This window comes from Marmota flaviventris, chromosome 4 (genome assembly GCF_047511675.1).
Source record: "Marmota flaviventris isolate mMarFla1 chromosome 4, mMarFla1.hap1, whole genome shotgun sequence".
In the NCBI taxonomy this organism is placed as follows: Eukaryota; Metazoa; Chordata; class Mammalia; order Rodentia; family Sciuridae; genus Marmota; species Marmota flaviventris.
Window position 1 is genome coordinate 149,552,391 of NC_092501.1, and position 26,395 is coordinate 149,578,785.

The 26,395-nt window shown below is 33.6% G+C and overlaps 1 protein-coding gene across 1 annotated transcript in view; it reads left to right on the plus strand.

Moving 5' to 3' along the window:
• Positions 1–26,395, plus strand: part of Gpc5 (glypican 5) — a 634,189-nt gene that overhangs the window by 391,265 nt on the left and 216,529 nt on the right. The window contains exon 6 of the mRNA XM_027938911.2: positions 14,602–14,722. Within this exon, the coding sequence (XP_027794712.2) occupies positions 14,602–14,722 (121 nt within the window). The remainder of the gene's footprint in view (positions 1–14,601; positions 14,723–26,395) is intronic.

The window sequence follows — 26,395 nt, forward strand, 5'->3', positions numbered from 1 at the left end:
CCCAGACTTTTTAAATTTTTTATTTTGAGACAGGGTCTTGCTCAGTTGCTTAGCACCTCTCTAAGTTGCTGAGGCTGGCCTGAAACTTGTGATCATCTGACTCAGCCTTGGAGTCACTTGTATTCCAGGCATGTGCCACTGTTTATAGTATATAGTAACAAAATTTACCTTGTGGAAAAATAGAATATGATCTTCATGAGGTCCAAGTGAAGAAAAGGAAAATTTGTTTTCATTTAGACAACTTCCAGATTTTTACCCTTATAGTGTTCTGTGTACTGGGGTGAATGGAATACTCCTGAAGTTAATGCCCACAAGGGTCTGTGAATTTATTTGGCAATTAATATAAGGATAAAGATTAGATATTCCTAGATAAGGGTGGGCCTGAAATCTAATCTAGGTTTCATTATGAGAAATAAAAATAAATACAGAAACACAGAAAAATTTGTATGCAGATTGGGGCAGCAATTGTAGTGATGTGGCTGTGAGTTAAAGAAAGACAAGGATTGCTGGGAGCCACCAGAAGTTAGGGGGAGACAAGGGAGAATTCTACCCTGGTATCTTCAGAGAGAGTATGGCCCTGCTGGAACGTGGATTGCAGATGTCTGAACTTCAGAACTGTGAAAAAATGTATTTGTGTCTTTGTAGTCCACATTTGTGGTAATCTGTTGTAGTGACCCTAGAAAACTAGATTATCCCATAGTTTAAAAGTTCTTTCCCTTGATTTCATTATATTGTTTATTGGCACAAATAACCCGGGTATTGCATTTTCATAGTTTGTTAGTAATCTAGTTTGTTAGGAATTATTATATCTTGCAACTGATTTTAAACTATCGTAATATAGTCAGTAACTTTTTTTTATCTGAAATTTACTTAATGCTAATGTCAATTACATTTGAAGAAATAAATATGTAAGATTCTAGAAATGTTTAAGATTTCATCATGTCTCTAATAAAATATTACATGAAATTCATAACCTTAATCTTTTGACTACTAGTTAGCTCAAATATTATTAATTCTCAGATAATAATTTCCCCCAAAATATATTTTTACTTGTTTATATTGGTATCAAATAGTGAAGTGAGAGAGAAAATCAGTGCAAATTGTGAATATCAATCAGTGTAAATTCATGAAAGAGATCCTTGATCTAAGACGAGTTTAATTTTGAAATGTGTGCTGGAAAATGGAATTAGCTATTATTTCAAAATGCACTAGTTTTCTAGTAAAGTTGGTTGATTAGAGTTTGAACTAATAATTTTAAATATCAATAGTCACTTTGAATCAAAAGAAGGTTATTACACATTAAACCAAAGTAAATTCAAAACAACTGAATCTTTAAATAAAAAAGTTAAATTTTAAAAGCAGGGCTTCAGCTATAATAAAGGTATTTATGATTTCTTATTAAGATTGGCTAGGGAGGTTAGGAAAAAATTAAGTACTTTTAAATTATTTTTTATTTATATATGACAGCAGAATGTATTACAAATCTTATTACACATATAGAGCACAATTTTGTAAATATACAAAGTATATTCACACCAATTCCTTTCTTCATACATGTATTTTGGATAATAATGTCCAAGTCACATTCCATCATCATTTCTAACCCCATACCCCCTCCCTACCCCTCCCAACCCTCTGCCCTATCTAGAGTTCATCTATTCCTTCCATACTCCCCCTCCCTACCCCACTATGAATCAGCCTCCTAATATCAGAGAAAACATTCAGCATTTGTTTCTTTGGGATTGGCTAACTTCACTTAGCATTATCTTTTCTAACTCCATTCATTTACCTGAAAATGCCATGATTTTATTCTCTTTTATTGCTGAGTAATATTTCATTGTGTATATATGCCATTTTTTTTATTGGTTGTTCAAAACATTACAAAGCTCTTGACATATCATATTTCATACATTTGATTCAAGTGGGTTATGAACTCCCGTTTCTACCCCAAATACAGATTGAAGAATCACATCGGTTACACATCCACGTTTTTACATAATGCTATATTAGTAACTGTTGTATTCTGCTACCTTTCCTATCCTCTACTATCCCCCCTCCCCTCCCCTCCCATCTTCTCTCTCTACCCCACCTGCTGTAATTTAATTCTCTCCCTCTTTTTTTTTCCCTTTCCCCTCACAACCTCTTATATGTAATTTTGTATAACAATGAGGGTCTCCTTCCATTTCCATGCAATTTCCCTTCTGTCTCCCTTTCCCTCGCACCTCTCATCTCTGTTTAATGTTAATCTTTTCCTCATGCTCTTCCTCCCTGCTCTGTTCTTAGTTGCTCTCATTATATCAAAGAAGACATTTGGCATTTGTTTTTAGGGACTGGCTAGCTTCACTTAGCATAATCTGTTCTAATACCATCCATTTCCCTGCAAATTCCATGATTTTGTCATTTTTTAGTGCTGCGTAATACTCCATTGTGTATAAATGCCATATTTTTTTTTTTTTATCCATTCATATATTGAAGGGCATCTGGGTTGGTTACACAGTCTCGCTATTGTGAATTGTGCTGCTATGAACATCAATGTGGCAGTATCCCTATAGTACGCTCTTTTAAATTCTTCAGGGAATAGTCCGAGAAGGGCAATAGCTGGGTCAAATGGTGCTTCCATTCCCAGCTTTCCCAGGAATCTCCATACTGCTTTCCAAATTGGCTGCACCAATTTGCAGTCCCACCAGCAATGTACAAGTGTACCCTTTTCCCCACATCCTCGCCAGCACTTGTTGTTTGACTTCATGATGGCTGCCAATCATACTGGAGTGAGATGGTATCTTAGGGTGGTTTTGATTTGCATTTTTCTGACTGCTAGAGATGGTGAACATTTTTTCATGTACTTGTTGATTGATTGTATGTCCTCCTCTGAGAAGTGTCTGTTCAGGTCTTTGGCCCATTTGTTGATTGGGTTATTTGTTATCTTATTGTTTAATTTTTTGAGTTCTTTGTATACTCTGGATATTAGGGGTCTATCTGAAGTGTGAGGAGTAAAAATTTGTTCCCAGGATGTAGGCTCCCTATTTACCTCTCTTATTGTTTCTCTTGCTGAGAAAAAAACTTTTTAGTTTGAGTAAGTCCCATTTGTTGATTCTAGTTATTAACTCTTGTGCTATGGGCGTCCTATTAAGGAATTTGGAGCCCGACCCCACAATATGTAGATTGGAGCCAACTTTTTCTTCTATCAGGCGCAGAGTCTCTGATTTGATATCAAGCTCTTTGATCCATTTTGAGTTAACTTTTGTGCATGGCGAGAGAAATGGATTCAGTTTCATTTTGTTGCATATGGATTTCCAGTTTTCCCAGCACCATTTGTTGAAGATGCTATCCTTCCTCCATTGCATGCTTTTAGCCCCTTTGTCAAATATAAGATAGTTGTAATTTTGTGGATTGGTCTATGTGTCCTCTATTCTGTACCATTGGTCCACCCACCTGTTTTGGTACCAGTACCATGCTGTTTTTGTTACTATTGCTCTGTAGTATAGATTGAAGTCTGGTATCGCTATATTGCCTGATTCACACTTCCTGCTTAGAATTGTTTTGCTATTGTGGGTCTTTTGTTTTTCCATATGAATTTCATGATTGCTTTATCTATTTCTACAAGAAATGCCGTTAGGATTTTGATTGGCATTGCATTAAACCTATAGAGAACTTTGGGTAATATTGCCATTGTGATGATGTTAGTTCTTCCTATCCATGAACAGCGTATATTTTTCCATCTTCTAAGATCTTCTTCTATTTCTCTCTTTAGGGTTCTGTAGTTTTCATTGTATAAATCTTTCACGTCTTTTGTTAGGTTGATTCCCAAGTATTTTATTTTTTTTTGAGGATATTGTGAATGGGTTGGTTGCCCTCATTTCCATTTCAGAAGATTTGTCGCTGATATACAGGAATGCCTTTGATTTATGCGTGTTGATTTTATATCCTGCCACTTTGCTGAATTCATTTATTAGCTCTACTAGTTTCTTTGTAGACCCTTTTGGGTCTGCTAGGTATAGAATCATGTCAATCGCAAATAGTGATAATTTAAGTTCTTCTTTTCCTATTTTTATGCCTTTAATTTCTTTTGTCTAATTGCTCTGTCTAGTATTTCGAGAACTAAATTGAATAGAAGTGGTGAGAGAGGGCATCCCTGTCTTGTTCCAGATTTTAGAGGGAATGCCTTCAGTTTTTCTCCATTTATAATTATGCTAGCCTGAGGCTTAGCATATATAGCTTTTACAATGTTGAAGTAAGTTTCTGTTATCCCTAGGTTTTCTAGTGTTTTGAACATAAAGGGATGCTGTACTTTGTCGAATGCTTTTTCTGCATCTATCGAGATGCTCATGTGGTTCTTATCTTTAAGTCTATTGATGTGGTGAATAACATTTATTGATTTCCGTATATTGAACCAGCCTTGCATCCCAGGGATGAATCCTACTTGATCATGGGCACAATTTTTTTGATATGCTTTTGTATTTGATTCGCCAGAATTTTATTGAGGATTTTTGCATCTAAATTCATTAGGGATATTGGTCTGTAGTTTTCTTTCTTTGAAGTGTCTTTGTCTGCTTTCGGGATCAGGGTGATGTTGGCCTCATAGAATGAATTTGGAAGAGCTCCTTCTTTTTCTATTTCTTGAAACAACTTGAAAAATATTGGTATTAATTCTTCTTTGAAGGTTTTGTAAAATTCCGCTGTATACCCATCCGGTCCAGGGCTTTTCTTGGTTGGTAGTCTTTTGATGGCTTCTTCTATTTCCTCAGTTGATATTGGTCTGTTTAGGTTGTCTATATCCTCCTGACTCAATCTGGGCAAATCATATGACTTAAAAAATTTATTGATATCTTCACTATCTTCTATTTTATTGTAATATAGGGTTTCAAAATAATTTCTAATTATCTTCTGTATTTCTGTAGTGTCCATTGTGATATTGCCTTTTTCATCCCGTATGTTAGTAATTTGAGTTCTCTCTCTTCTTCTCTTCGTTAGCATGGCTAAGGGTCTGTTGATCTTATTTATTTTTTGGAAGAACCAACTTTTAGTTTTATCAATTTTTTTTTTTGTTTCAATTTCATTGATTTACGCTCTGATTTTAATTATTTCTTGCCTTCTACTACATTTGCTTTTGTTTTGCTCTTCCTTTTCTAGGGTTTTGAGATTAAGTGTGAGTTCATTTATTTTTTGTTTTTTTTCTTTTTTTGAGAAATGAACTCCAGGCAATGAATTTCCCTCTTAAAACTGATTTCATTGTGTCCCATAGATTCTGATATGTTGTGTCTGTATTTTCATTTATCTCTAAGAATTTTTTGATTTCCTCCTTTATGTCTTCTGTAACCCATTGATCATTCAGTAACATATTGTTCATTTTCCAGGTGATGCAGGATTTTTCCTTCCTTCTTTTAACATTGATTTCCAGTTTCATTCCATTATGATCAGATAAGATGCATGGTATTATCTCCACACCTTTATATTAATAAGAGTTGCCCTATGGCATAATATATGGTCTATCTTTGAGAAGGATCCATGTGCTGCTGAGAAGAACGTGTATCCACTTGATGATGGTTGATATATTCTATATATGTCGGTTAAGTCTAGGTTATTGATTGTGTTATGGAGTTCTATAGTTTCTTTATTCAGCTTTTGTCTGGAGGATCTGTTTAATGGAGAGAGCGGTGTGGTCTATTTCACTCTTGAACTTGAGGAGAGTTTGTTTTATGAACGTTGCGATGGTAACGTCAGCTCTCCAAGATGGTGGCCACTGGCTTCCTCGGTGGGTTGTCCGTTGTGGAGGACAGATCTGGATTGTTTCTCTCCCCCGTCTCAAACCCAGAACTCAGCCTGGAGCACAGTGAGGGCACAGTTGGCAGGCCCCCACAGAATCCGCAGTGCTGTTTCTCTGTGTTGCTGGCATGCCATTTCTCAGCACGAAGTCTCTGGCTGCTGGGCGGGCCGCCGATCAATCAGCCTGAATCTCCGGGCACAGGGTTCACTTGTGATTGATCCCCAGTAATTGATCCTCGGGTGATGGAAATCCTTCCTTTAGGTTTAGGTGCACCCCAATTTTGCTGGAAATTCCTAACAAGATAGCTTTTGGCTGTTCTAACTCATTATTCCCCTGCGCGGTACATGGGGGTGATGCACTCTATTCGCCGCCATCTTCCCTGACCTATATGCCAATTTTTTAAATCTATTTATCTATTGAAGGGCATCTAGGTTGGTTCCACAGTTAAGCTATTGTGAATTGTGCTACTATAAACATTGATGTGGCTTTGTCCCTGTAGTATGCTGTTTTTAAGTCCTTTGGGTATAGATCAAGGAGAGGGATAGCTGGGTCAAATGGTGGTTCCATTCCCAATTTTCCAAGTAATCTCCACACTGCTTTCCATATTGGCTGAACCAATTTTCAGTCCCACTAGCAGTGTATGATTGTACCTTCTTCCCCACATCCTCGCCAACACTTATTGTTGTTTGCCTTCATAATAGCTGCTATTCTAACTGGAGTGAGATGAAATCTTAGAGTAGTTTTGATATGCATTTCTCTAATTGTAAAGATGATGAGCATTTTTTCATATATTTGTTGATTGATTGTATATCATCTTCTGAGGAGTGTCTGTTCAGGTCCTTGGCCCATTTATTGATTGGGTTATTTTTTTTTTGGTGTTTAACCTTTTGAGTTCTTTATATACCCTAGAGATTCGTGCTCTATTTGATGTGTGAGGGGTAAACATTGCTCCCAAGATGTAGGCTCGATATTCACCTCCCAGATTGTTTCTTTTGCTGAGAAGAAACTTTTTAGTTTGAATCCATCCCATTTATTGATTCTTGCTTTTAATTTTTGCACTATAGGAGTCTTATTAAGGAAGTTGGGGCCCAATCCCACATGATGCAGATTTGGGCCTGTTTTTCTTCTATTAGACACAGGATCTCTAGCTTTATTCCTGGTCCTTGATACATTTTGGGTTGAGTTTTGTGCATGGTGAGAGATAGGAGTTTAATTTCATTTTGTTGCATATGGATTTTTAGTTTTCCCATAACCATTTGTTGAAGAGGCTACCTTTTCTCCAATGTATGTTTTTGGCTCCTTTGTCTAAAATAAGATAATTGTAATTTTGTGGGTTAGTTTCTGTGTCCTTGTACCATTGGTCTACCAGTCTGTTTTGGTACCAATACCATGCTGTTGTTGTTACTCTTACTCTGTATGTATAGTTTGAGATCTGGTATAGTGATGCTACCTGCTTCACTCTTCCTGCTAAGGATTGCTTTAGCTATTCTGGTCTCTTATTTTTTCCAGATGAAGTTCATAATTGTTTTTTTCTATTTCTATGAGGAATGTCATTGGGATTTTGATTGGAATTGCATTAAATCTGAATAGTGCTTTTGGTAGTATGGTCATCTTTATAATATTAATTCTGCCTATCCAAGAGCAAAGTAGATATTTCCATCTTCTAAGGTCTTCTTTGATTTCTTTCTTTAGTGTTCTGTAGTTTTCATTATATAAATCTTTCACCTCTTTCATTAAGTTGATTCTCAAGTATTTTATTTTTTTGAGGCTATTATAAATGGGGTAGTTTTCCTCATTTCCCTTTCTGAGAATCGTCACTGATATACAGAAATGCATTTTATTTATGGGTGTTGATTTCATATCCAATTAAGTACTATTTTTAACATAGGGTAAAGTTCATTTGCATTGGTTTTTATTAAGTAGTTACTTATTTGAAAAGACAGTTTCTTAAATACTACAAAATCTGTATGTGTAGTCAGTAATTTTTCATATGGAATACGATCTTTGAAGTTCACCCAGCTGCTTATTTTATAAGATGTCATGAAACTACTTACCTTTGTTCACCTGGCTAAACAGGCAAGCATAATGCATGCCTTACCAAATGAAGTTCATATGGAGTGAAGAATATCCATTATTTAATATGTTTATTTTTATGAGTTTTTCTAAACATATTCTTATTGGGTTTATATTTGATATGCTAAACATCCCTTGTTAGTTGTTACACAAAGCATGATTGCCTTATTATATTAAAATAAATGAGTGTTATCTAATAGATACCACAAAATATGGTGTCTTAAATAGGAAATGAGTTGTTTGTAAATAACAAAAAAGACTATAACATGGTTTCCATTAATTCTGTTTTTTGAACATCAAATTCATAAATGACTTCTCATATTTAGACATTATTCATAATTATTATGAGGCCAAATAAATAGTACAGATTAACTTAAAATTTTTCTTTAGCTCAACAATTGAAGTTAGATAGTGGAATCATGAAAGATATAATTTTTGAATGTATTTTACTGGTGTTTTTATTCTCTAAATCTCCTGTAAGCCCTGTATATACTATAAGATGTTATTTCCATAAATCTAGCACATAAAATCAATCATGATTTTTTCCATTCTGAGATTTCAAAACTTAGAACTTTCATAGAAGAAAAGATGATATAGAAGCAGAGTGTAAACAAAGTAGCACTGTCAATAGTGTTCACTGTCACCCATGAATTTGAGGAAAACTTACAAAACCCAAATCTCCAGTGCTTCCTTTTACTTTTGCTACTAGAACCAGGAAGTGAGGTCAAGAGATGGTTTGGAATGTATATTTATTTTTGCAGAAGGGATTTATGGGCAAATACTTACAATGTATTTACCATACCTTCTTTGAATCTAAGGTAGCAACATATATTTCAGGGTCAAAGATAAAATCAATATTCTATCTCCTAGAAGTTAGAACCCTAGAGATGGAAGGAATGTTAGTATCCAATCATCTACCACTTCATACAGCAAAGTAATGAATGGACAAATTAAACAGTAAAAATAATAGCAACAGCAGCATGGTTCCCATTCTCAATCTCCAACTGGTAGTAGAAACAATAGTAAAAAGAGAAGAAAATCCTGATCAGGGATTTTCCTCATCTTGCATCAGTGACAATGGTCTTACATCTTGTCCCAGTGAAGTTATTGAAGATGTCTGCAATAGACTCCTTAATTGATTTGTAATCCCAGCATCAGATTCCTGATACTTTTGCCAAAATATTATATACATACTCATCAAAATACTATACTTCTAGTGTGACTCTGAACCAAATTCTGTTGTATTAGAAAGAAAATGAAATTAATATTGGCCAACAGGGTATGGCATCAGTTTTCAATATGAAATGTTGGTAAAGTCAGGAGAAGTAACTTCCCAGTAACATTCTATTTACAGATTTATTTGCTTTTTCCTTAAAATTTTATATGTTCAGCACAAAGAAAACTTTAATCTTATTTAATCAGCATTTTGAAACATTTTTGTAGAAATAAATATCTCAGTACTTGTGTAACTTCCTTGTTTGTGAAAAACAAGTGCTTGGGAGTGAGTATTCCTATTAAATTGCCATCATTCATTTCACAGTTCTACTGAGAAGATGTAAAGCAATGTGGTGAGTCTATTACTTTTCTAAAAAACAAAAAGAAAAACACTTTTTTTTATTTCTTGTTTTCCCCTTCTCCTTGAAATGTGACCAATTATTTTTTTTTAAATTTTTATGGTTGTAGATGGACAGCATGCCTTTATATATATTATTATTATTATTATTTAATGTGGTGCTAAGGACCAAACCCAGTGCCTCACATATGCTAGGCAAGCACTCACTGAGCTACAGCCTCAGCCCTGATCAATTATTCAAGTCAAAAAAACTCAATAAAAGATCCGTGAAATGTTTTATCCAATATAAACATACATTTAGAAGGAAATGGAATAATGATCTATTACAATTTCATAATGAGAGAAATCCAAAACCTACTTATTTGAAAAATTTCAATTAATTTAGAAACTATATATTTGAATGCAAATTAAAGTGTACATGCAATAAGATTTTGCATCAAACTAGGATCCTAAGTTACTCACTTACTGATGACAGAACTATTTTTCCCATATTATATGCCTGTGTGGGTCTTTCATTGCTGGTGGGAGTGCAAACTGGCACAACCACTCTATAAAGCAATATACAAATTTATACATTTCTTAATACAGATTTGTCTTTTGTAAATATATTAAGAAAAAGAACACAACAATTTTGAATATGAATGTTTTATTTAGTTTGAAAATTCTTATATACAGTAAAATGTGAAATATTAACTATCAACTCAACGTTTTATTTTTAACCAGATAAACACTCTGCAATAATCAAGACCCAAATCAAGAAGAATGATATTTTTTCTTCCAGAAACTCGTTGTGATTTGGGATATAATTCATAAGATTTTCAAATGTTAATCAATGAATAATAGGTTATATATTCTGCATCTTCATTGGTTTAATATTTAGTTTGTAGGATTAGTCAATCATTGACTTATTATTAATTTATTTATTTTCATTGCTGTAGAAGTAATAAATTTATTTGCCTATGATCATGTTTATGGATATTTGGGTTGTATTCAGTTTGGGAATATTTTGATTGGTGCTTCTCTGAGTATTCTTGTGTCTGTCTTTAGGTTAACATAGTTGGATATTATATTAGTCTATGCTCCCGTCCACAATGGGACAGTTTCAGTCATTCTCCATCCTTTTCAGTACTTGATATTATTCCTTTTCATTTAGACCATTCTGATATTTATGTAGCACTGTCACATTTATATATGGCATAAGAAAATTGTGAAAAATTACATGTATAAGAAAATTGCATTCTTTTTAACCTTACAAAAATAGAAAATAATAACTAATTTTAATAAGTTATATTCCATTCAAAGTATTTTAGATGTCCTACTTTGCAGTAGTTTTCCTTATTTAAATGATAATAAGAATAGCGATGCTGGAATACTTAACAGTACTATAGCTGGAATTGAGATTCTTGATCAATTATAATTCTGATAATTTTTACCTAAATCTCTCTAATTTTTCAACTGTGTTATTAACTATGGTAGTTAAGAACAAAAACAAAAGGCAATAAGTTCCTCTGACTAAAATTTGACAATACTCCTGTATCTAAAAAGAAAGTTTTCTGATTTGTAAGTGAACCAGAATGTGAGTCAGTTCATAGCTTAAATGAAATTACGAGATGCTTCTGTTTCCATTGCCTGCATTATATTTGTGTTTCTAAAGTAACATAGGAAGGCCATATGTAATTCTGTTAGTTTTTTCTCACATTGCCAACATCTGTTACTTTAGTTTTTAGCAAGCACCATGTAACTGCTTGCTAAGGAGAGTTTTGAAGGAAATTGTACATCTCTTCTTAAACAATGGAGGCTTTGTAAAGGTTGTAATTAGAGGGAAAAAATACTCTGCACCAAGCTAATCCTATCTTTAATGTATATTAGCTAGATTCAATAGTTTTCATTAGTAGCTGTTAAGTGATTGTATTTTGGAGTTCACATTTCCTGATTTCAGATCCTTGTTGTACACTTTACAAATGGTGTGGCCTTTGAATAGTTACTTAACCTATTCAGATCCCAGATTCCCAAGCTATATAATGGATATAACTATAACACAGATATTACAAGGTGTGTTAGGATGGGTTCTCCAAAAGAAAGGTATTAAAAAGGGGTTGAGCAAGTATATTTGATTGGGTCTTGTAAGATGAAGATATTAGTTTTAGAAGAGTCTATATTTTCAGTATAAATATTTTACCTGGAAAAGCATTACAGCTTCACTATTGGGGGGAATCCCTGTAAGACATACAGAGGGTTAGCTGTGTAAGGCTGAAGGAGCTGTTGGCTGTGAAACAAGTCTGACTAAAAGTGAAGGAGAGAGAAAAGGATGGTTGAGTGGAAGCACACTAGTCCCATCCTGTCTAAGGAAGGTTTACCAAGGACTCCAGGGTATCCTGCACTAAAATTGGCTGTTGGAGAAGCCATATGTCTTCCTATGTTGGAATTGCTTTAGTAATTCTTCTACACTCAGTCACTGGGGGAAGTAAGGGCAGATGCAGAACTAGAGTTTAGGCAAAGCAGCAGTTGACCTTAATCAACCAAGCTTCCTATACTTGAAGCTATGGAGGGACTCATGGCTATCACAGATAATTATCATGAAGATGATTTGACAAATTCCAAATAGAGTAACTAAAGCAACATCTGCATTACAGTTATGCATTATCCACTTAGTTTACTAATCATCATCATTATTAATACTTAATAGAAGTGCCACATGTACAATATGCCTGGAATGTTGAGAAAGTGAATAGTAATGTAACAATGCTACATAGGATTAAATTTTACTTGATTCATTCAAGTTGGAGAATATTACACATTAAAAACATAAATGTAGTTTTCCTTCTACTATTTTTATTAGTGTGTGTATGTGTGTGTGTGTGTGTGTGTATTTCTGAATCCTAAATGGATACTAGAAAACCTAACTCTGAACTCCTCTATGGCAGCACAAAGAAGTAGGTTCAAATTTGTTTTATTAATATTATTATATTTGTCATATACAGCTGATATTATCAATTTCAAAGGATTCTATTATTTAATATAAGTTGGAGGACTTAATAATTGTTTGGTTCACTTTTTAAAATTGGTCATTGGGAGTATATAATCTTAGAACTGAATATTCCTTAAAGATTCTTTCATATGGCAATATTCTTAACAGTGTAAATTCCTTTAATCTTTCAAAGATTTTTCCATTACTGAAGAAAATTCAGAGGGAGAATATTAATAGTTGTGACACTCTGCACAAATAGTGGGAAGGGGCCAGGCATGGTGGTGCTCACCTATAATCCCAGCAACTCTGGAGGCTGAGCAAGAAGACCACAATTTTGAGATCCGCCTTCTTAACTTAGAACCTGTCTCAAAAGAAAGCAAAAAATGGCTGGGGATATAGCTCAATGGGAGAGTGTCTCTAGGTTCAATTCCTGGTACTTCAAAACAAGAAAAAAATGGGAAAGAAAATTACATTAAATTAATATGAACATTCTTATTGAAAAGTCTCTGAGGCTATGTTATTATATGAATGTAAGCATACAGATTACTCAGAAGACACTCTTACACCTGTCTTTGGCTCCTTACATTCCTGCATTTGTGTCTCCACTTTGTAGACAGAAGTCTAGTTATTCTTCTCAGTATGGATTGCTTATGAGCCTTTGCCCTTTCTCCTGCCAGTATGTTATCCTCTGCTCTGGAGTTCTCATTAAGCACACCATGTAAGACCCATTCCTACATTATTACTTAAAGTGCTACTTAAGTTCTAACTTCTCCTTGATATTTTGTCAAGTGTCTTTGCCCTGAAGGGCTTCTCCATGTTCCAAATGCCCATGGTGTGTGTTATCCTACCTCACACACTGTTAAGAAAACCTACAAAAATACCTGTCGAGAAGCGAATGAAAGAAGGACACACACACACACACACACACACACACACACACACACACATACAGTGCAGGGGCAAGAAAGCAAGTGGCTACTACTCCCAGCAGCCGCCTTTATTATCTCAAAAGTTACATAGCTCCCGTTACCATGACTACATGCTAACTAGTATTCCTTTAACCCTGAGTGCTAGCTAACTGAGATAAGGTCTAGGTTAGTACAAATACAAAGCCCCTTCTCTCCAATGACAACACCATAGAAACTAGATAGTGCACCTGCATATTTATCTTAATAGCTTCAAGGGGAAACTGCTGGGCATTCCAAGCATGGCATCAACAGGGCCCCAGTTCCCCCCTCAGGAGTTTGCTCACTGGGGGAATGGTTCCCTGTATATTTCCACAGTCAGAATACCTACAACACATAGCCTATAGGGTTCCTCCCAGCTGTTCCCACAGTGTGGCATTTAAACTGTTCACTTGTCTTTGGGCTCAGCTATCCTGTTCAGAAAACAAGGGCATTTGTAGGGCTGCAATCTATTAGGTATTCTTGCATTATAGTAAAATGTAATAAATGAATGAATGTGTAAATGAATGGCTTAATTAATAAATTCCTACATGAGTAAGGAGCATTTGAGGACAAGAATTATGCCATTTTATAATCCCAGCCAACTAGTATAGAACTTTGACTATAGTAGGCATTTAATACTTCTTTGAAACTGATGAATTTAAATATTTTTATGAATACTAAGTTGACATTATATTATTGTCATTTTGGGAAGGTAGTGAACTTTCAAAAGACTTTCATTGCCAAGGAAATCATCCTTTTACATACAAATGAATCTTGGTAAAAGAAAATTGTTCTTCTACTTACAAAAGATTTTGCAGAACTTTGGTTGATTTTAAAGTTAATGATTTTGACTTGTCCAGTTAAATATATATAAATTTAACAATATTATCAGGACTTATTTAAATGCTGTATAAAGTAGAATAAAATTACCCAGGGAATATGAATACAGATATATGTGTAATTCACAAAGAATTGGTAACAAAGTCCGATGAATATTGATTATTACCAGAATATTAATAAATATCATTATAAAATAAGTATATTTGGTTGGGTCTTGGAAGACAAAAATATTAGTGTTTGAAGAGTCTATATTTTCAGTATAAATATTTTACCTGGAAAAGCATTTCAGCTGTACTGGATTATGTTCCAAGAAAAAATACTTTGGTGTATGTTCATCAAGGAGGAGATTCTGAACTTGAATTAGTTCAAGTAGTTGGGGTAGATAATACTCAGCAGTTTACTAAGTCATGTATCTTTCATTTTCTACTTTTTTTAGCTATACTCAGCGTGTGGTTGGAAATGGAATCAAGGCCCAATCTGGGAATCCTGAAGTCAAAGTCAAAGGAACTGATCCTGTGATCAATCAGATAATTGATAAGCTGAAGCATATAATTCAGGTAAGGAGATCCTGTATATACAGGCTTGGTTTATTGACAGTAAGTAATAAATGTTACTTTATATTATATTTAATAATTTTATTAATTGTATCTGATAGTCCTACCTAAAAATGGGTACTGGAATCACTTATTTCTATCTGGAGGTTTAGAAATACTTGGTTGAGTGGTTGTCATATAGTCAATGTATAGTGGTGTTTTTATGAGTGGACAATCTGTACCTGTGAAAAGCAAGCTGTTGCTTCAACATTTTAAGAATGAGAAAATATTTCATCCTCCACAAGTAAGTGTCAATCAGAGGTACAACAGTTGCCACTGAAGAAACACATCAGAGAGGAGAAAATGTCAGCATTACATTCCAGGTAACTCTTTATCTTGGTGTGAAAATATTTGCTGTATTCTCAACAATACGTAAGCCATAAATGAATAATCACATCTCTAGTATTTATTTCTTATATCGTTTTGTACATGCTATTTTATAATTGACTTAATAGTTTTTAGCAAATACATTTTTATTCATAATAATGCTTCTGTTTTATATTTAATAATATTATTTAATCAAGTGAATATATATTGCTATTTTTAATACATAACATATGAGGAATGAATATAACCTGGCAAAAGACTATTACATTGAAATAATCTGTAAATTGGGACAAAATATTTCATTACATGTTGCAGTTACCACCTCCTATGACAACTGGTTTTGGGGGTAAGAAGAACTATTTTTTAGTTATTAGTCATTTCATAAAAAAATATGTATGTGCATGTTGATACACACACATACACATATATTTATTTTTAAGCAAAATTTTTAGGGATAGATGATGCTGATTTTTGGTATTGTCTGTCAGAAAAAATATATAAATAGTACTGAATCCACATATAGCACATTCCAGAATCACTGGTCTGAGTTTCATAATTGCTCTGTAGAGCTTAAGTTAATGCAGGTCTAGTTGATAGGACCCTATTTTCATTATAGGGCCCAGATTTCATTTGCACTATCCATTACAGTAATAGTTACCCTGTTTATTCTGTTGCATGTATTGGGAAAGCATAGTTTGGGTAGGGAACCAAAAGGAAGTTCCATTGAGAATAGGGTTGAGAATAGGGTAAAAAAAGAGAGTGGCACCAGGACCACCAGTGAGTAAGCCTCACAGCCTCTAGTGAGTTGAACTGATTCCCTGGAAGGGAAGCCTCCAGGGTAAAGTAGGTGCCTTATGCGCTAGTGGGCCAACCACTGAGGCATTTCTTGGAGATGAGCAGCCTTAGATTGGGTCAAGAGCTCAAGTGACAGGGAAGGAGTGGTCAGAGTGAGCTATGGAAGCTGCAGCTAGATGGCTGAGGTCAAAAGGAGAGAGCCTCTTATCCTCAGAAACAATTGCATTCCATCCATCAGTGAAAATCATTCATGCCTCAGAAGAAGTCATTGTCCTTGCCACATTTTCTCTTACTTGGAATGTATTTTAGAAAATTTTCAGAAGAAAAACAGTACTTCTAGGGGAAAGTGATGTAGACTCAGTGAGAAAAGAATGAGGCTTCATGACACTTATAATATTACTTTAATTCTTGACTTTCCAGTGGTTCAATAAACAATATATTGGGAATTAGATATTTAAGCAAAATAGATTTCTCGTATATGCTGGTGTACTCATGTGTTTCCTGGAGTTCTCCAGGAAAAAGACTGCAAAATAGGAATTTGTGGCCAAGTACCCCTTCAATCTGTAAGGAACTGGGAGGTGTAGGACTGTGCAGAAGAAGGAACAGGACTGGGCTGCAGTTGGAACTGAAGCCTCATCTGAACCCAACAGGAATTCTGGCTAGGAGGGCCTTTTCACACTACCTTGTTGTGAAACCAATAGGCATGTCTCCATTCCCCTGACCCACCATCATTGGCCAATGCTTCTAGGGTAGAGGTGGACATGTTAGCTCAGCTGAGTGAACAGCAGCCAGTACTCCCACCTGCAGCTGGAGGAATAATAACCGTAGTCAAGGCAGTATTCATCACAACATTTAGTAAGAGATGGCACATAGATGTAGGTTAATTGAAACCACTGTGCCCAATTGATAGTATAATCAAAACAGCAATAATATTAATCAGCTTCTTTTATTGCACATAGCACATTTTTAGTGGCTTTCAAAGTGGGCTAAGTATTATTCAGGGAGCGCACAGGATCACCCCCTGATTACAGAAAAAAAGCTTAGAAATTTAGTGTATTTTTATTCTATCTCCTTTTAATTTTAGAGGCATGTAGGAAGATATTAAAATATGTACTATACTAGTGCAATAATGTGTATAATTTGTGAATATGTAAATATAATATCAAGTGTATATTATAAATATACATATTATATGTATTCAAACTCTTTTATGGGATATACATATCCCATATAAGTTTATTTATATATATATATCCCATATAATATTTATATTTACATATTGATATGTGTATTTATATATACATATCAATATATACATACACATATCATATGTATTCAAACTGTTTTATGGGATATACGTGTCCCATATAATATTTATGTCTATATTATATTATATAATATATAATACATACTTTATAATATATGTGTGAAACAGAATGGAAACCCTGTATAAATAGTGAGGATGGAGCTGCTGTCAGGAAAAATTGTTCAGATATAAGAATACATAGGTATCCAAAATACAAAGGTTTATAAAAGCCCTTTGGAGCAGAGTTTTCTGATTTGTTGACCATTCAGCCTAACATTCCTCCATTTTGTTGAATAGGTTTCAAAGCCGTAGCCTTTTCAAGGTGGCAGAGGGAAATATTTCTACTTTTTCTTTTTCAGTTCATGTGTTAGATTTAGTCCCATTCTTTCATCTTTGTAAGAATGTGCAAAGTTCCAATTATTCATGCTTAATTTTTATTCTAGAGTTACTAGAGAATATCAAATACATTGTCAACTTTGAGGTCTACCTTTTTAAAGTCTAGGAGTATGACATGATTGAAAATTAGATTTTTGTAGAGGATAGCACAAAGTTATATCTTGAACAGGTGTCACTAAAATATTAACCTTTGATTCCTTAGAATGTACTCTTTCATAAACCAACTCTCCTAGAGATAGAGAAATTTTTGATTCTGTCAGACTTCTGACTGCTGATAATGTGTGTGTGTGCCCTGGCCAAGGGGGTGCTGTTGTACTGTGTGGTGGTATACAGGGGCAGTTAGCAGGATCCCCATAGTTTCAACCATGAAACAGTTCAGAAAATTGCCTTCTGTTAGTGAGAATTTATTAATTTTGAATTAGTGTGGACCAAGGGAAGATATAGACTCGGGGACATATTTCAAAATCAACTTGTAGTTTCAGATGATCCCTTAGTGTTTGGATAGAATTATTTTTATTGTAATGGATGCTAAGTACATCTCTAAATGTATCTTTCCCGATAGAGTTAAAGAAATATTTCTCTTGCCCTTTTTGTCCACATTCCAGTATATGGAAATAAGTCACATTAAGGGAGTGGGTGGAAGCCTGGTGTTGACCAAGAGTTATTAGTCAGGTGGAATGTTACATGGTTCTAGAGACCAAAGTAGCAGTCCTTTAGAAATCTTAGCCAAAGACTGGTGTCCAAGGATGGCCAAAAGAAATAATTTAGTCAAAAGACAATTTATTTAAAGTTTCATGGCTTCCTAGAGAGAGATCATAGCACAAACAATCTTAGTTTTATTTCATCCTTTAGGCAAGTATTATACTGATTATTTTCCCTGAAAACAAAAATGCTGAGAAGATTTTATATAAATAGAGGCTTGTGGATTATAACTTGATCCTCATGGGATGTCTGAGGCACTTCAGTGTTCCCTCACTAAACCTGCAGTTATTTTCTGAATTTAAAACTGGAACCTTCCAGAAAAGATCAGAGTCATGATCTCACTCTTCCACCTGTGATTCTGATAACTTCTTCTGTATCAGACATTGTGTAGCCTCTCAGAAGACTTTCCAATATTTCAAATATTATTATGATTTCAATATTATTTCCAATATTTCAATATTTCCACATTTTAAAGCCTGTCCCTGAGGTAGCAGTGCTTGTATCTTTGATGATCACCTGTGATAAATATATTGACACCAACAGCCAGTGAAGAATTCAGTGACATGTAATATTAGCTATTTTAGATGTTTGCATTAGACTGAATTTCCCTTTGATAATATAGACTAGAAAAAAATGTTTTATTCCTCTTAGCTTATATGATGAAATGAACAGACCTTTTTAACCCAAATTTGCTTTCCTTAAAAACTTATTTTGAAACTTCTTGTTCATATTGATTATATTTGTTTAAGGTAAATTTGTCAGCAAAAAGTACAATTATGCAGCAGTTAATCCTTAAATAGTAAATAACATCTATAATTAAAAAAAATAATGTCAGCAGTCAAATCCTAACTGCCAAGCACTTTTGGTTGTGCATGCTAATGCTATACTGCTTAAAATTCATTTATTCACTTTTAATATGAAACATACAAAGTATTATCATCACAATTTTCTATAATTCTTCACTGCACAACCAATAAACATTTTACCATTTTTACAGTAGTAGATTTAAGTAATATTTTATTTCTTCAAACCTCACAATTGTAATACATATAAGGATATTGTTTCTATTAAATATTAATTTTATCGGAGCTAAACTTCTCTACAAACATGTTTTCATGTATAAAATAAATTTGATTTTCAAATAAATGAAATCAATAATTATAACCATTGTTTAAAACCAAAAAATAACTAGATATTTTATATTACATATTGCAATAATCACAATGTACTGGATTGAGGCAGAGATGAGACTCTTATTTGATGTGGGAAGCCACTGTTCTAACAAGACTCTTTGCCTTTTTTCATTCTGTTCCTAGAATACCAATATGATAGATAGTAATTTTAGAACTATGACAGATTGAGAAGTTCTAATTTAAATCTCAATGAATAGTTATAAGGATAGTGTTTGCATATACAAAAAATGACAAGAATTTCTAAAGATATTAATGTCTCAAAGTTTCTGAATTCTGAAAAGTGTCCAAACTTTCTTCATTAAACTTACTATACAACACATTTTAAAAAATGTCCCTGTTTTTAATGGCTTATAATAGTGATACAGAACCAGTTAATCATAATTGATTGATCAATTCCTAATTGCAAAGCCTTCAATCAAGGACTATCAACTGATTCCATTAATTTCCTTCACTTTTACAAAATTTTCCTAGCTTAGGGAATGCACCATAGGACTCTTGACTTCTTCCCCCTCCGCTTTCCTATGCAACATTCAGGTCTCCAGGTTTATGATTTCAGAAACTGTTACTAGAAAAACGTAATTTTTTTCATTTTAATCACAACACAGTAGTAATCAAAACACATGCAGTTGTCTTTTGGATAAGAAGAAAGTACTTGAAATACACTCAATAGCTTTGCGTAGTCATCTAATTTAGCAATTAGTTTGTCTGAGTAAATTCAATGGAAACTGCTTTCTGGAGTGCCTGATGTAAAGCTCTGACTTCACTACTAACTGTTCCATTTAAAAAATCAATTGTCAGCATAAAGAACCTTTTCAATCAGTGTACAATCAACTCAAAATGATGAGTTAAGAACTCTTTTTGAAAGTAATGGAATTAAGGATGACCATTGGTATTTTATTTTTTTATTATTTAAAAAGTATATTATTGTTTTATGTTGAATAGAAGTTTAACTTTACATTAACTCCAATGCTGTGTTGCTGCTAATCTTATGTTATTATTACCCATTGAAACTTCATACACGTATTAGCTATATTTTCTGTTTGTAATATTCTGAAAGAATTTTGAAAATTAGAACCTTCATATTTTTCCTTTAGTTAATTAGAAAAATCTATAGCCATTTATATGCTAAAACTTCATATCTTTCTGTTAAAAATAATGCAGAATATTATTTATTTCACAAAATGAAGTCCCACAGTATAGCCAGCTCCTACTAGATTCAGATTTGTTTTATAAATTAAAATCATTGGGATTTAATTTTTTGCAGGATTATTGTCTAGGATATAATTATGCAGCATAATATTACAAAGAATTATATTAAGTAAGAAAAATAACTTGACTGAACTATTTACTTAGTAATATCAAATAACAATGATAGAAAAACAAATAGAATTCATTTTAGTCTCAATAAAACATGCTTACCACTTAGCAGAAGGCATATGGATAAATTCTGGCTTTTGTAATCATTAACTGTATGTCTGTAGTCACCTTACCTGACATCTTTAAGCTGGTAGAATTGTAAAATTTTGCAATGATTTTGGAAAACAGATCAGGGCTCCTTAAAAGATTAAGCAGAGAGTTACCATATGATTCAGGAATTCCATTCCTGTCTACTCAAGAGAAGAGAAAATATAGGTCCACACAAAATCTTGTACATGAATGTACATAATAGAATTATTCATAATATCTAAAAAGTGAAGTAACTCAAATATTCACTAACTGATAAATAGAAGAATAAATTGTGATATTTTCATACAGTGAATTATTATTCAGACACAAAAGAGGACTGAAAAAGTGAATATGGATAAACTTTTAAAATATTATGCTAATTGAAAGAAATTACCACAATAGAAAGCATTGTGTGATTAAATGATATGTTGAATACTGAGAAAATGTTATATTTTTATTAAAAAATCAATTTTCATTTGTATATAGAACATTCTTTATACTAAACCGGTATTATTAGTTACTGGAGCCTTATTGCACCTAAACAATGGTTTTACAAATACTGTGTTAGCTAATTATAATCTTTTCCTTGATATCTGTATGTCTGCAAAATTTTATCAGTTTTACACTTTTTAATTCCTCACCCACTGTTAATTCCCCAACACACTGCCTCTACCACTCCACTGAAATGCTCTTGGTATCTTGGTATGCTCCTTGCATATTCAGAAACCAACAGTCTTTTATCAGTTTTTATCTCACTTGGTCACTTAAGAGCACTTATCTACATTGCTTACCCCTTTTCTTTTCTCCACTCTCTTGATTTTCCAAGAATCTCTCTTACTACTCTCATTCCAGGATCTCTGTATCTTTCTTTAAAAGGTCTAATCTTCTGGGATCTTACCCAGTTCCTTTTTCTTCTCATTTCTCCCCTTTCTCTGCATCCTCCTGTCTCATGGCTTCATGATAGCCACCAATTTGTCTTTCAGGATGTTTCGTCTGAAACTGAGAAACTTCAGTCTACCTTTGTACTGGGCCACAAACATGGAGATTCAATTCAAAATGGCCAGAACAGAACTCCATCTTAATTAGTCCCCTCTTTCTATGATTTGCACTCCATTCTGTTCTCTCTAGTTGCCTCAGATTATACCTGGGGTATCATTTTACGTATCCTTTGTTATTAGTACTAATCCATTAGTAAAGTCTTAATTTTATTTTCTAAACTCTGTTAAATCTGTGCACTGCTCTTGATTGCATGGTCACTGTATTAGCTATGAACACTAGAACAACTGTTTCCCAAACATTTCTGCAATCACTGGTTCAGAAAATGACTGAAGACAGTGAACTATAGTTGCCATCTCCAATTCCTCTCTTAATCAAAATTGCACACTAATGCAATTTTGAAAAAGTGAATATGGATAAACAACAAAATCACACTAATGCCTGAATCACGTATTCTCTACCCACTGAAATGTTCTTGCAAAGTCACTAGTTATGTTTTGTGGCAGTATTTGATAGAGAGTTAGCAATCTTTTGGAAGACTGGTTATGTCAGTAACCATTTTAAACCCATTTTGTAATCACTATTCTATTATGATGAAGTCAGATTTCTTGGATGTTTGGTTAAATGTGGAAATCTGACAACCTATGTACCTCTTTTCTAAAACTCTTCTAAAATAGAAATAAATAAATTTAAATATATTAAATCACAAGGAAAAAGTCCAGTACATTTTTAAAACAGGCAAAAACAGTTAAAAGAGTGATAGTGACATAAATAGCAGAAGTTGTAATACAAATTAATACAAAGAGATTTACTTATAAAATGTGAGGCTAATTCATCTGGCAGAATTTGGAGTACCTGGAAGTTGTAGTTAGCATGAAAGACAGTGACGGAGGGCCTTGGGAAATGCATGCATATTGTTTCATTCTTGCTATAGTTTAGATGTTAAATATCCTTCAGAGACCCATGTGTAAGTCTTGCTCCCTGGCATGGCGCTATTTGGAGTTAGTGGAACCTTTGAGAGGGAAACTGGTGTGAGTTCTTAGGTCATTGGTGAACCCCCACAGGGGACTGTGGACTCTAGCCCTTCCTCCATCTCTTGTGCTTCCTGGTCATAAATGGAGTGAGGCTTTGACTCTATCACGTGCTCACCACCATTGCTATCTAGCACCCACCAGAGACTTAAGTGCAATGGATCCACTACATCATGAGATGGAACCTCTAAAACCATGAGCCCAAATAAATCTTTTCTTTTTATAATTATCTCAGATATTTTGTCACACTGATGAAAAGGTGACTATCACAATTCCCTAAGTCAACACAGCACCCAGGTTATTCTCCTTTTCTTGTTCCCTTGCAGTATTTTCTGGGGGAAAATTGTCCCTGGCTCATTAACTCTCACCAGGGACATAAAGCAAAATAAACCACAGAGCAGAAAATAGGGGAACTAAGTGAAAATTCATGTAATGATCTACCTGTTTCAGAAAACTGACATTTAAGTACACATTACCCAGGCCAAAAACAAAACAACAACAACAACAACAACAACAAACTTAGAAGACTCTTTGTATGAAATGATGAATTTTAGAGAAAATAATTTTATATGCTGATTGGGCCTCCATCTGTCAAGAAGGTAATTTTTCATCTAATTAAATGGTAGCAAAATCTTCTGTTGTGCCTTCTCCATATACATGAACTACCAGGTAGCTTCCAAAACACAATATCAATGGTATATCAATGATCATTGTACACTTTAGGAAAATCTAAAAAGTACAAGGCAAAAGAATATTGAAATAAATAATATAGACAACAGAGAGCATGAGGAAAATACTGTAAAACTATATAAATATCTTCTAAAAATTGAGGCAGTAGAATGTTAAAACAACATAAAATTGCTTCCAAAGGATCAATAAGAGAACAAAAAACTAACTTTAGAAAATTAAAAATATGAAAAAATATAAAATTCATAATTTGAAAGAATGGTTTAAAGATAAAGTCAAGGAAATAGTCCAATAAGTAATTACATGATAAGAGAAAAGGAAATAGGAAATAAAATGATGAGACATTAGAATTTTACTCTAGAAATCCACATAATAATAATTTCAGAGAAAATCACTAGCCTAATATGGATAAGGGATTAATGAAATACATAATATGAAATTATCTTCAGAAATGAAGAGCCATAATTCCAGAGTAAGCCCAACAAGTGATCACAATGAATGCAAATGCTCACTCACATGACAGTCACTGCAAAATTTCTGAATATTGCTGGTGAGACGACATTAATATTTTTCACAGAAAGAAAACAAACAAATAGGTGGCATAAACTTAATGTGGATTAGCAATTCACTTACTTTTTGTACCCAAATTCCTAGATTATCATACTACTATTGATTATTTCTGACCATAATTTCATATTCCCTGTCTTAGATATTGAGTCATATCTCACATATTTGGCTAATTTTTCAGTCCATCTTGGCTGATTTTTTTTTTCTCTAACTAAATGTTCCAGAGACACCCTTCTATTAGCTTATTCTGGGTGTTAACTTAAGTTCAGAGTTCTACCACCAACCATTGAAATCTGGGTTTCTGTAGTCATAGAAGTTCATAAGCTTCCCAAATTGAACAATCCAGTCTTTGTACTCTTGTTGTCCTTGGTTTCCTAGACCAGGTGCAATTCACCCCTAGCAAGTGTCACAACTCGATTTCAGTCACTTTAAGATTTGACATGTAAAAATAATCCCTCTTTAATGATCTTTTAAGAACTTCTTTTTTGGCATATATAGTTTTTGACTGGCTCATCCATAATCTCAGCCTTATGCGGGTATATTACAAGTCCATAATGCTTTAAAGACTCAATAAATGTACTCTAATCACTTGAATGTCATTTTATGAATATGCTCTGAAGATGTAATTTGTCAGAGCAGAACAGTTCTTGTATATATTTCTTGCAGTTTAGTAGCACTTAACCAGATGGCCCCCTGTAGTTTTGGAGCAGTTAATGCACCTAGAAGATAGGCTGACTTGTGAGAGGAAGACAGTTGGTGGGGATCAGTGGGAGAGTTTCTCAGGCATAGAATATTGAAAAAGTGAAATAAATACTATATAATGATTCATTAAAGACCAAACTAACTTAAAGTTCTATAGTAAAATTAAAATATGCATTATAATAACCCTATAAAATGTGATGTCTTATGAATGTAAATTTTGCAGTTATTATGTGTTTCACATTGAAGTGATGGAAATTTAATCAGTTTCATTAGATATAAAACAAATCATGAGTTTTGTAATAAGGAGTCTAAATATATATATATATATATATATATATATATATATATATATATATACACACACACACACATGGCAGGTCAGTTACTATTTCTGAAAATTATCATTTTGAAATTTTATATCTTGAAATATATTATCAAACCAGCCTGAAACTCATTAAATGGATGGTAAAATCTAATTTAACTTCCTTTAATACTCCTTTCTTTTAATCTTATAAAAGTAAATGAGCTTGTCAGTTTTTAACTATGAAAGTCTAATTTTAATTTATAAGATATATATAGTGAAACAAGATATTTGCTATCTTCTCACTACTCTAGTAATTTCCTATCATATAGATTCATTTTCATTTAATAAGAAAATTCTTTTAAGATTTCCATAGAAGAATTACATAGTTAGAGGAGATGCTTAGAATTTCTAAGAAATTTAATACATTCTTAAGGTAGTAAATAGTTCTTGAAACCAAATCTTATTATTATGAGTTTTGAACATATTTATTTGTACCCATTAAAATATATGTAGCTTGGGGCTGGGGATGTGGCTCAAGCGGTAGCGCGCTCGCCTGGCATGTGTGCGGCCCGGGTTTGATCCTCAGCACCACATACAAACAAAGATGTTCTGTCCACCGAAAACTAAAAATATTAAAAAATTCTCTCTCTCTCTCTCTCTCTCTCTCTCTCTTTAAAAAATATATGTAGCTTAAAAATTTCATAATTTCCTGTCTTGAAGTAAAACATACCTCAAACATATCAAGCCAGTTTTGCATATGCATTCAAGTCTTGGATTATAATTTTAAAACCCCTGCATTATTTCATTCATTCATCTATTCACTAACCAAATATTTATTTACTGCCTACTGTGTGGCAATCCTGATGATAAATAGAGGGAGTGAAAAATGAATAAATTAGGACATGGAAGAAAGTGATGATGTCCTAGCAATAACTTCTATTTAGTATGGAGTAGTCTGGAGGAGGAAAGGCTAAAAATAATCTCTTCATTCAACAAACAATATGGAGATTCTTTTATGGACCAAGAGCTCTTCTAGAATTTTGTGTATAAAATTGAATGAAGCTATAACTCCTTGCAAAACTACTAAAAGCCAGAAAACAAAAAAGGAAACATATTTATAATAAACAGGTAAAGAAGGGAAGCATCTTGTAGAATTTGTAGCCAATCAGCTAATTGAAGCTCGGC